The 11,065-nt window shown below is 39.2% G+C and overlaps 2 protein-coding genes across 2 annotated transcripts; one reads left to right on the plus strand and one right to left on the minus strand.

Moving 5' to 3' along the window:
- Window positions 1-2,189: 2,189 nt before the first annotated feature.
- C34H11orf71 (chromosome 34 C11orf71 homolog) lies at window positions 2,190-2,872 on the minus strand. The gene has a single exon (XM_064482068.1). It carries the CDS (start codon window positions 2,638-2,640, stop codon window positions 2,245-2,247), a length of 396 nt encoding a protein of 131 aa, XP_064338138.1. The 5' UTR covers window positions 2,641-2,872; the 3' UTR covers window positions 2,190-2,244.
- Window position 2,873: 1 nt separating this feature from the next.
- Window positions 2,874-9,382, plus strand: RBM7 (RNA binding motif protein 7). The gene is made up of 5 exons (XM_031443664.2): window positions 2,874-3,070; window positions 3,991-4,153; window positions 4,794-4,878; window positions 6,728-6,818; window positions 7,850-9,382. The coding sequence occupies exons 1-5, from the start codon at window positions 2,975-2,977 to the stop codon at window positions 8,210-8,212; spliced, it is 798 nt and encodes a 265-aa protein (XP_031299524.1). The 5' UTR covers window positions 2,874-2,974; the 3' UTR covers window positions 8,213-9,382.
- Window positions 9,383-11,065: the final 1,683 nt, after the last annotated feature.

Raw genomic sequence — 11,065 nt, forward strand, 5'->3', positions numbered from 1 at the left:
CTAGGACAGCCCCCATTTATGCCTGTTGCCTCAGAAAAACTGACAACCCCCTTTTCCAAACTCAAGTGCCCTGGTTTGCACAGTAAATATGGTCATCTTATGAACCATCCCTCAATTTTCTCTTCTCTTTTCCTAACTCTCCACTTTCAATTTTAACCAAGTTTATAATTTAAAGTATAGAATTAAAGGTTAAATGGGAAAGAACTGAAGAAGTCATCCAGTCCTATTTCATACTTGACAGGACTTAGCCTCTATCTGAACTTTCGGCAGTTAATTCATTACTTGCGAGGTGGTATTTTCCATTATTAGGAATCTGTCTCTAAGTTTTATGAAAAATCCTTCTTACCGTCAGTCTTAATTTTGTTACTCTTCTTCAATCTAAAACTCTCTGCATGTAGGTTTGGGCTTCCTTCTCAGCCATGGGTTATCACAATGCTCAGCCTAAGGCATCCATCACACATTATGAATTAACTTCTCTTTCGATATCTAGAATAGTACTAGTGACATACTATCTTTGGGAGAATTGAGAAAATAGTCACTCAAGTCATTTTTTGTGTTACATGGTTCAAATGAGGAAGCTGGGACTTAATGGCTACAAGGCTCTATCATTTACTAGCTGTATGACCTTGGGAAGTTTTCTTCATCTCTTTGTGCCTTGGTTTCTTGGCAATGGAAGGAAAGTATAATGCCTTTGTTATGAGTTGTGAGAATTAAATGACATATATAAAGCTCCGCAAGAGCAGAGAACTTACCTATCTTGTTCACCGTTATTCTAAGGTAGTAGCAGGCACAGAGTAAGTTCTTAAGTTCTCAGTATCTGCATAAACAATGAATAAAAAGCACACTGCCTTGCACACAGCACTCAATAAAAGGTAGCTATTATTATTCTTTCAAATATCTGTCTTATGACCTGATTTGCAGACCTCTCTGTATTAATCACTCTCTTATGGAAGCTCTCTTGTTTGTCCATAGTTTTCTCAAAAATGTCATTCTCAACAATTGTTGGGTGTGTGTAATTTTGCTTTATCTGACCATAACTACAGAGAAGAGTCCACTGGGAAATCCTGCTTACATAAAGAGTTGGCACTGACAAAATCCACTCACTTTCCCCCAATACCACCCTTTAAAACCTGGGGAAACGTATAATTAAGACAACAAAAATATTAGCAGATAAGGAGTGATCAGCCAGGTGTAAGAACCAAGATGGTGCAGTATTATGGAAAACCACTGCAACCGGGGCTCTTTTTCATCCCTGCACCTAATGAAGTCTCCAGTGTGGACTGCCTGTTGACTTAGTAGCCTCTCCTTCAAGAGAACACTTCTTGAGCTCCTTGATAGCAGGACTAAATGTGAATTTCATCCAGAGTACTTAGCAGTAGGAAGATCTTCAAATATTGTTGACGGATTGAATGGGAAAAGACAAACAAGAAAGTTCAAGATGCTAGAGTGAATGGATAAGCAGTTTCCTAAAAAGGAGACTTAAGGTCAAGGTTTCCAATTTTTGTATATTTTGGGACAACAGATTCACATTAAGGAAGCCAGGATTGCATGTGAATAATAGAATGACAAATGTAAGTGTAAACATTCATTTGGAACCTTTGGCAAATAAAGAAATGTAACTTCATTTAATAATTCGAAAGAGTAGCAAGGTTTAGGTTTTGCTTTTGTTTTAGTATGGTTGAGACTGAAGTTTGAAGACATTCCTTAAGACAAAGTGGAGGACGGAGATGGAAGTAAGTGTTAAGGACAAGATGACAGGATCAGAGTCGGGCCACAGGTGGAAGGTTAAGTCTGAGTAGCAAACCAACAGAAGTAAAGGTAAAAAGAATAGTCTGAGGTAGAAAGGTAAGCCGTTAAGGAAGCTCGAATTACAAGTCTCAAAGAAGGAGAATCTGCCGGGAAGGGAGGTAAGACTTGTTAGTGCAAAGAAGAAAACTGTGGGTCCATTGTTGGGAGAGTAAATGGACGACCGACCTCTGCAAAAGATAATCTAATTAGCTTAGCTTTGTGACTACATCAAAAAACCTGCCTCCCTTCTGATTCAATCATCATGGCTATTTAAAACCATCTGACTTAGCGAATGGTAGAACTTTTCCTTTGCGCTCAGAGTAACAGGACTCCTACGTATTTTTATATTAGAATGAAAAGACGTCCCTCTAAAAATAAGACTTCAGTAGCACCAGGAAAGGATTTGAGAGAGGCCTTGTTCACCAGCGCATTGAGGGGCGGAGGGAGGTGTTCGTTTCAAGCCGCCAGACGGGCTGCGATCACGCCTCCGAGCGCCGCCAGACGCTGCTGGAGCACACTTCGCAGGAGGTCGAGCTTAGCCCCGGGCGCGGGGTAAGGTGAGAAGCGGGCTAGGCGGCTCCGGCTGCGCGCATCCGGCTCCCTTCCCTGTATAAAGCGGGTCAGGCTCCGGCCGCCCCCAGGCGCCCGACGGCTCTCGCCCCGGACGTTCAGCCGCACCGCCGGCCGCGGAATAAGTTCCGGGAGAACCGCCTGGGGCCTGGTAACGAGGAAGCTGTCTCCGGAGACCATCGCCAACGCTAAGGCCGACGAGCTGAGGTCGCCGAGGGAAGAGCGGTGGGACACCCTGCTCCTTCGGTCGCCGGCGGACAGCGACGCATAGTTCAGGGCCATCTTCAAACACTGCCCGCAGTATTTGTGTTCCGTCCCTCGGCCGGGGCAGGCCCTTCGCGGCTCCGCGGATCAGTTCGGCCCGTGTCGAACGCGGAGCCCGACCTCCTCAAAAGCCATCACCGGCGCGGCGGGGGAGCAAGAGGCCGCCCGTAACGAGCGCTCCCCTCGCGAGCATGCGCAGTCCCGCAGCGCACGTCGACGCCGCTGAGAGCCGGCGTGATTGACGTTTACGTCGGTGACGCCTGGGGCCGCGCGGACGTGGGGTTTCCGAGAGTGCGCAGTGGGTGCGTCGGCGGCGACCCTTCGGCCTTTTTCGGGAGGGGGCGACGCTGAGATGGGGGCGGCGGCAGCCGAAGCGGATCGCACTCTCTTTGTGGGCAACCTTGAAACGAAGGTGACAGAGGAGCTCCTTTTCGAGCTTTTCCACCAGGTAAGCGGCAGGGAGCAGCCTTTTCCTTTCGTTTTTCCGGCTCGGGTAGGGCCCAGCCCAACGGCCGTGGCTGCTTCCTTGGCGCAGGCGGCACCGGCCGTCCGGTCACCCGACAGGTGGGCGGGTTGCAGGCTGGAGGTCGGGCTTAGGAAGTGAGGCGCTCGCTGGGTGTCGCTTTATTAGAAGAACTGTGGTTAGTTCAGGCCGAAGTGACGGCTAAAGGAGGTGGAGGGTCCTCAAGTCAAGCATTCCCGTGGTAAAGATTCCGGGCTTCTAAGGGACCTCGTACGTGTGGGTCCTTCCTTAAGCTGGGCTTTTTCCTCTTCCTGCTTTTCTCATCTTCCCCTTGTAAATTGTGTTTCAGTTTCTTTGCCAGTACCCTTTTCCACTTAAGTTTCTTACAAAGTTGCGGCATTAAAATATTTCAGATTCGCAAATACTCCATAGGAAAGCAGCATTGTAGTCTTTCAGTATTAGAATCTGTATTAAAATGTGTTAAAATTTTTAGAGTAGCCTGTCCGCCCTCCAGTTCTATCCTCCAACAACTGGTAATGTTTGATAGATCGGTACAAAAGTGAATTTTCAGTCCAGGAAAACACTTTGTCTTGTTCTTGATCAGTCTTAATTTTCATGCAGTGGGAAAATGACAAATGTTGGTCGCCTTGTTACAAGTCTTAAAGTGCTGTGGAATGTAAATCCGGCGAGTGGGTTTCCAGTTCCTTACGGGCTCCCCTCTCCCAAATAAGTTAACCTAATTTTCAGTGATACCTATAGGGTCTTAAGCCAAGAGGGAAATTCTTCTGTATCCATTTTTTTTTTTTAGAGTCCCTGGTTACATTTTTGTAGTTTTTTCAACTTTGTGATTTGAGTATATTCTTGAAATTGTCTTATTGAAATTCTGAACACTTTTTTGTCTATAGGCTGGGCCAGTAATAAAAGTGAAAATTCCAAAAGATAAGGATGGTAAACCAAAGCAGTTTGCATTTGTGAATTTCAAACATGAAGTATCTGTTCCTTATGCAATGAATCTACTTAATGGAATCAAACTTTTTGGAAGACCCATCAAAATTCAGTTTAGATCAGGTAACTCTTCACTGATGTTGTTTGGGAGAGAGGTTGTTTGTCACTTTGTTTTTGCTTTTAATTTTATTACTCAGTTTTAAGAACCTCTCTTTCGATGAAAATACTTTAAGCTTTGTGAGTAGTAAACTTTATATTTCCCTGAAAATGGGTAACATTGACAACATGGATTTTGAAAGTTGTAATTTTAAAAAGAGTTTAAAATGTCAGTTTGGGTTTGTGAAAAGAACATAAACTTTATTGTTAGAATGACTTGGGTTTAAGTTCACGCTCTGAAAGGTGCAACGATTATTTCCTGAAAATACTTTTCCTGGCTTCTTTGTAGTTTACTTTTACAAATTTTGATTCACGATCATGTGAGGATGAAACTTTCCTTTTATCCGTCTTACAGTTTAGTGTGGGGATCAGAATATTATGGCCAGATCAGATATTTATACATTGGATAGCAACCTTCCTTAGAGCCCCTTGTTTTGAATATATCTGCCGTTAAACACTTAGAATTTTCACTCTGATGAACTGTAAAGCTGTCTACTGAAATTTGATGTTTTCTCTTTTAGCCTGTGTCTACCTTTTTGGAGTGATTTGGGCTGAGGGAGACAAAATTTCAAATTATTTTCTATCAATAAGAGTTTCTCTATTTTAGGAAGTAGTCATGCCTCACAGGAGGTCAGTTTGTATCCCCAGCATCACGTTGGAAATTCAAGCCCCGCTTCCACATCTCCTAGCAGGTAATATTTCTCACCTGTTGTAAAAATCATTTATCAGGAGTTTTTCTTTTAGGTAGCGATCTCAAAACAAGAATGATTCGATTCCTTCTTTATGATCCTACCTCTTTACTCTTCTGCTATATTATTTGCTATTTTGGATTATAGTTATATACGTATCTATTCTAAGGGGACCAGGGGACCATAGGCACATTATATATAGTCCCCTTAAAATATCTATGTATATAACTGTATTTTATTTTCATTTGTAAAGACATATATCACACCCACATACATGTATATAACTGAAACAAAATTTCTTAAAACATTACATACCCTTACTACTTGTAGTACACTCTTTTTCATTAAAAAAAATCGGATTAGTTTTATGACCACTAATTGGTTGTTCCTTGCAGTCTCAAAATACGTACTAGTATAAACAGACTACTGGACGAAGAGCTCATAGAATTGGATTCCAGATCTTTCTGTACCAGTGTGTAATCTTGAGCCAATCTCACTTCTCTGGTCCTGTCTTTCCGTTTGTAAGGAAAGGGGGTTGATTTGAATGATTTGTAAAATCCCTCTCAGCTACTGAGGATTAGAAAAGGTGCCAAATTTATATTTATTTAAATAGTTTTATTTGCTTGGGGAGGCTGATACTTTACCAGGGGCAGTTTTTCCTGATATGTCCATAGAGCTACTTATCAGTCATAATGTGCTTCATTCAGGAAAGAGTTAACAAATAACCTGTCCTGTGTCAGCTTCTTCACCAAGGCCTTTGCATTTGTGATCTCATGTATTCCTCACAGCAGTCTTAGGAGATAAGGATTATCATCATCTGTATCTTGTATATGAAGAAAATGAGAGTTGGAGGTTAACTTGCTCAAGTTTGAACTGCTCATAAGCGTGAACTTGTTTTCAAACCCAGGCTGTGTGAATGAGCACACCCGCATGACATGAGTAGAAAGCGTTTAGAAAGTTTTAACAAGGAGAGATGACAGACGTGAATGAGGACCCAAAAGATGCCAGTGTGCCTTGATCAAAATGGAAAATGGAAAGTAGTAGAGGATATTGGTGAGGTAGAGCAGCGTCTTTTCTTGCCAGCTGAAGTTAATTACCTCTTTAGGAAGTGAAAAGTAAGATTTGAGTCCTTAAAATTAATATTCTGTTTACGTTACAGAACTCTGATTCCTTACTCCCCAGATTTTTTCCTATTTCCTGTCTCACTAAAGGCCTACCTAATTGCTCAAGACCCAAATCTAGGTGTTATCCATTATTTCTTCTGTTTCCCTCATCTGTTACATCTATTTGATCAAATCTTTTGTCATTTTAGTTCTCAGTCTCAGCCTTTGCACTAGCCCAGGGATTGACAGTCTTGTTTCCTTAAAGGACCAGATAGTTAATACTGTGGGCTTTGCAGATCATGCAGTTTCTTCTCTGCCATTGTAGCGTTACACAGATAGTATAAAAACAAAAGAGCTTGGCTGTGTTGCAGGAAAACTGCTTATAGAAACTGGATTTAGCCCACTGGCTGTAGTTTGTCCACCCCTGCTCTAGTCCTTCCCTCAGCTGGAATATGTGGCCTCAGGTAATCTTGTTATTCAGCCTTCACTTCAAATGCCTCCTTTTTAGAAAAGCCATCACTGACCAGTCAAGCTAAAATAGAACCCCCCACCTGCTCTGTAGTCATTTATGATTCTGTTATTATAACCATGTGAATTGTCGTCTTGTCTGAATCTTTACCCCAGGCCCATGAGAGCAGATACCTTGTTTGTCTTGCTTATTCTTGTCTTTATGTGTCTTACTCATGATCAATATGTTGTAAACATTAGTTAAATGAATGATTATATGTGGGTTTCCTTATTTTTCACAGGTATGAAAGGACTGCAGATAACATGACTGCATCAGCACAGATAATTAAAAGATCTTTCTCTTCTCCAGAAAATTTTCAAAGACAAGCAGTGGTAGGCTGATTTTTTCAATTTGAGTTGCTTAAAAAAAAAAAAAAAGGTGGAAATGTTCATTCTTAATTAATTCTTAAATTAAGTTCCTAAATTTTAGTTAGTGTGATATTTGTAAATTGATCATTCATTTTAGTTTTCACTGGACAGAAATGTATATTTAAAAGACTGAAGATAAATAGAAGAACTGCATCTCATGTTTGTGTTTTTCTTTAACCTTTGTTGGTATGTTGTGTGTGTTGCAAGTGTTGGAAATGCATTCTCTGATGTTCTTGTAGTCTGTGCTGAGTTACTTATCATATACTGATACTTAATACTGGAATATACTGGATTCTTCTAGACCAGCTCCCTCTTGAACTTTCCACTTTTTTCTGTGATAGTATCACCATGAGACTAGGCTTAAAATCCTAGGTATCTTTTACTGTTTCATCTTTGTCTTTGATCAGTCGCCAAGTCCTTTTTTTTTTTTTTTTTCCTGCGTTTACTTCTTCCTTTTTATTTTCTTTGCCCAAACCGTAATCTTGGCTTGTGGTCCCTAGGCTTTTGTATTTCACAGGTCTGCAAAATAAAAATGTAAGAGTGAAATAAAATAAAATTAAGAGACCAATGTAAAGGGATGTCAGCTTTTATAAACATAATATTTATTTTTGTCATTTTGCTGCAGACCATTAAACAAAAACAAAAACTTTGGCTCATGTCTATCCCCAGGCAGAATTTGGGAACCACTGGTCTAGTCACTTTAGTATTTGTCTCCATTTTCTCCTCACTAGCTCATTTCACACACCATTTCACAATTAATATTATAATTGTTTTGTTTATCTTCCTGGCAGTTTGACAGATATCTTGTAGGTATACATTGAAGTGAATGAAGCTATTGTATTGTACTGCTTCTAGTTGTGTTTAACTTAAATTCATCTAGACAAGAGTGATTTTGCTTTTTTATTATTGTTTGGTTAACCATGACCAGATACCTATTGGCTTTGATATCTAGGAATATTTGCAGTTAACATTTCCTTCTTTTTCTCTTCCCTCAGATGAATAATGTTTTGAGACAGATGTCATATGGAGGGAAATTTGGTTCTCCACATCTGGATCAGTCAGGATTTTCCCCATCAGTTCAGTCACATAATCATGCTTTTAACCAGTCTTCAAGCTCCCAGTGGCGCCAAGATGCACCCTCATCACAGCGTAAAGTCAGACAGAATTCTCATCCCTATCTAGCGGATAGACATTACAGCCGTGAGCAGCGCTACCCTGATCACGGGTCCGACCATCATTACAGGGGAAGCAGAGATGATTTCTTCTATGAAGACAGGAGTCACGATGGCTGGAGCCATGACTATGATAGCAGAAGAGACAGCAGTAGAGATGGAAAATGGCGCTCACCTCGACACTAACAAGTGTTAAAGGATGTTTTATAAAGTCTATTCTAGGCCCTTTTTGTTAAGTTGGTCTGGGAATGTTTTGTTAAAAAACTGTGTAGAGCAGCTTTACAAGTTGCCACATTTCTTTATAAAATTTTAAAAACCTAATAGCTGTCCGATACAGAAATGAGAAGAATTGTGGTTCTAGTTTTATTACATTAATGACCTTTCACCTCAGGGTTTTAAGAAGAGGAAAGGGTTTTATGCAAAAGAAAGTTCCACAATTCCTAATCATTTTAGACAGTTGAGGAAAGGATGTATTATATGAATTAGTTGTACTATGAAGCAGATATTTTAATTATTTGTTACCTTTTTGTATTGCAAGAAGTTTCTTGTTAGTGAACCAGATTTTGGTGTATATAATGGAAAACATTCAAGTTGATGATCTGAAATGATTCAGTATTTTGTTAATAAATGAGAAAATGTAATTTCAGTGATTCATTTTACTAACATTTGAGAAACTTGGTAAAGTTTGGGGATAAATCACACTGTTTAACTTCTGAGAGAGCTTAAGTGTAAGTTCTGTGACATGCTCTTGAGTTTAACCCTAACTGATCATACAAGTATAAATCTACACATGCTGTTTCATTATGAAAGTTTAGAATTTTCTCATTAAATCATGTTTGATGTACGACTGAAGTCACTCAGGAAGTTAAATATCTCAAGTGTTTATTTTTACAGTAGAAGTACAGTGTTACTGTAAATCCCCCCTTGCAGGAAAAACAAAAATGTAAATGCATAGTCAGATAAAATGGTAAAATGTTTTACTGAAAGTAATACTTTTTTTGGAAAAAAAAAAAAAAAAGGTTCATTAAACCTTAAAGTGCTGCCTCTATCACTCAGACTTAAAATTTTAACATTTTCAAAGTGCCCGGGATGTGTACAGGACACATTTTATAATGGAAATTGTACAGGTTGCTTTTTTTGTTTTTGTTTGATCATTCAAAAGAAGTTAGTCTTTAAAAATTTCTGATTCAAAAAATTTTAAATCTTGTTTAACAAAACTTTTATGATTGAGATGCTGTTTCCCTTTTATTGTAGAACTTGTTTATAAAAATTCATTCCGTAAAATTTGGATCCTTTTTAATGTTAACCACAACATTTGTACTATGTTGCTTTTTAATATATTGAAAACAAAAAGAAGGAGGGGTGTGTCTAATTTTTTTGACATCACTAACTTTAGAGACATTGTACACAGAAAGTAACATACTTTGATTCAGTGATTGCCTGGTATTGAGAATGTTAGTTCTGGGGAGAGGGTATAGCTCAAGTGGTAAAGTGCATGCTAAACACGCAGGAGGGTCCTGGGTTCAATCCTCAGTGCCTCCATTAAAGAAGAGAAATCAAAACTTAATTACCTCTCCCTAAGACCAAAATAATTAAATAATATAATAATAAATTAGCAACAAAAAAGAATGTCAGTCCTTAGAGCATCCTGAAATACACCTTTTGTACATATCAAACAATATTTTAGAATTAGATTTCCAGTGACACATGGATTATGGTTCTGAGCACTGTAAACTAGCTTAATTAATCTCCCTGGTCTCTAGGAGTTCGTATAGTTCGTTTTCTCTCTTTCTTTATACATGCAGCTTTTCTGTGTCCAGGTAAATGGAGCTCTCCATTTACTTAGCACAGAGCATTAAGATCAAAAGATTCTGTTTGCTTAAGCAGTTAAATGGTAGAAGGATTTGTTGCCTATGAACCTGTTATTTTCAGGTGTCTTACCTATATGAAAAATTATTCATCAGCGTCTGTAGATATTAACAAAAGATTAATAGTGCTTTATTGCAACTTCTCTGTGAGTCAGATCTGTTCATGCTGATTCACAGGTGCCCCTGGTTCAGAATACTCTTTTTTAAATGGCTTTTGGGACACTGCTTGTGAGGTTCTAGTCAATCTTTTTCACTTTAGTCTCACTCAGTTGAAAGTAACCAAACTAAATAAATGTACTGTGTAAAGGGATAGAACAAGACAGCCACAAATAATTGAATATAGCTGGTGAGACAATTCACCAAGGTACTGAGAACTGCAGGAGTAGAAAGGGATCGTTTTTATGGAGTGGAGTTTCTCCCAGAGTGTTCCATGCAACACTGCTCTCACAAAGCGTTCTGCAAACTAACAGAGTTCTGTAAGCAAATATTTGGTAAATGTGCTGTGGAACACTGACTTTCTCTTAGTGACAAAGAACAGCAGCATAGAGCTTCTGACAAGTGCCACAGTAAAGAATGTTTATACCTGACGGTACTTTTCCAACTTAACTTGACCTTTTTTTAACCCTTTTATATAGAACACATTAAGATTCCCCCAAAGAATCTTTGACTCCACCCTTCTCTATGCAGTCAATCGATCAAAATTTTATACTATTTCTAATTCTGTTGTGTAGGCCCGTGTTCTTTGTGCCAACTGCCACCATCCTAAAATGGGTAGTCATCTCAACAGGATTATTCCAACAACACCCTAATGTGTAAGTACCAGTTTATGTATTCCTACAGTACCCTGTATCTCTATATTGAATAGACTTTCCCTTTATTTGTATCTCTGGACAGCTCCATGAAGGCAGGGACCGTATCTTTGTCACTATTGAATTCCCATATCCAGTGCCTGGCTTATATATAATACTTGGTAAATTTTTTGAGAATGAATGAATATTTGGCAAATAATTGAATTAAAAAAGGCTTCAACGTAGAAAACTTTTTTGGAATAGATTTCCTAACACTGAACCATTGTTGCATCATATGGAAACTAAGTCTCACAGTGTACTGTGCCTTTAATGCACTCTGGAATTTGTTTTTCAAATTTTTAAGTTTTGGATCTGTATTCATG

Source organism: Camelus dromedarius, chromosome 34 (genome assembly GCF_036321535.1).
Source record: "Camelus dromedarius isolate mCamDro1 chromosome 34, mCamDro1.pat, whole genome shotgun sequence".
NCBI classification, from domain to species: domain Eukaryota; kingdom Metazoa; phylum Chordata; class Mammalia; order Artiodactyla; family Camelidae; genus Camelus; species Camelus dromedarius.

Excerpts from the sequence above, each read along its gene's own strand:
- RBM7 (XM_031443664.2), top strand. The coding sequence starts at position 2,975 with ATGGGGGCGGCGGCAGCCGAAGCGGATCGCACTCTCTTTGTGGGCAAC. Across the intron at positions 4,154-4,793 it reads CAAAATTCAGTTTAGATCAG|GAAGTAGTCATGCCTCACAG; the intron begins GTAACTCTTCAC and ends TCTCTATTTTAG. Across the intron at positions 6,819-7,849 it reads ATTTTCAAAGACAAGCAGTG|ATGAATAATGTTTTGAGACA; the intron begins GTAGGCTGATTT and ends CTCTTCCCTCAG.
- C34H11orf71 (XM_064482068.1), bottom strand. The coding sequence starts at position 2,640 with ATGGCCCTGAACTATGCGTCGCTGTCCGCCGGCGACCGAAGGAGCAGG.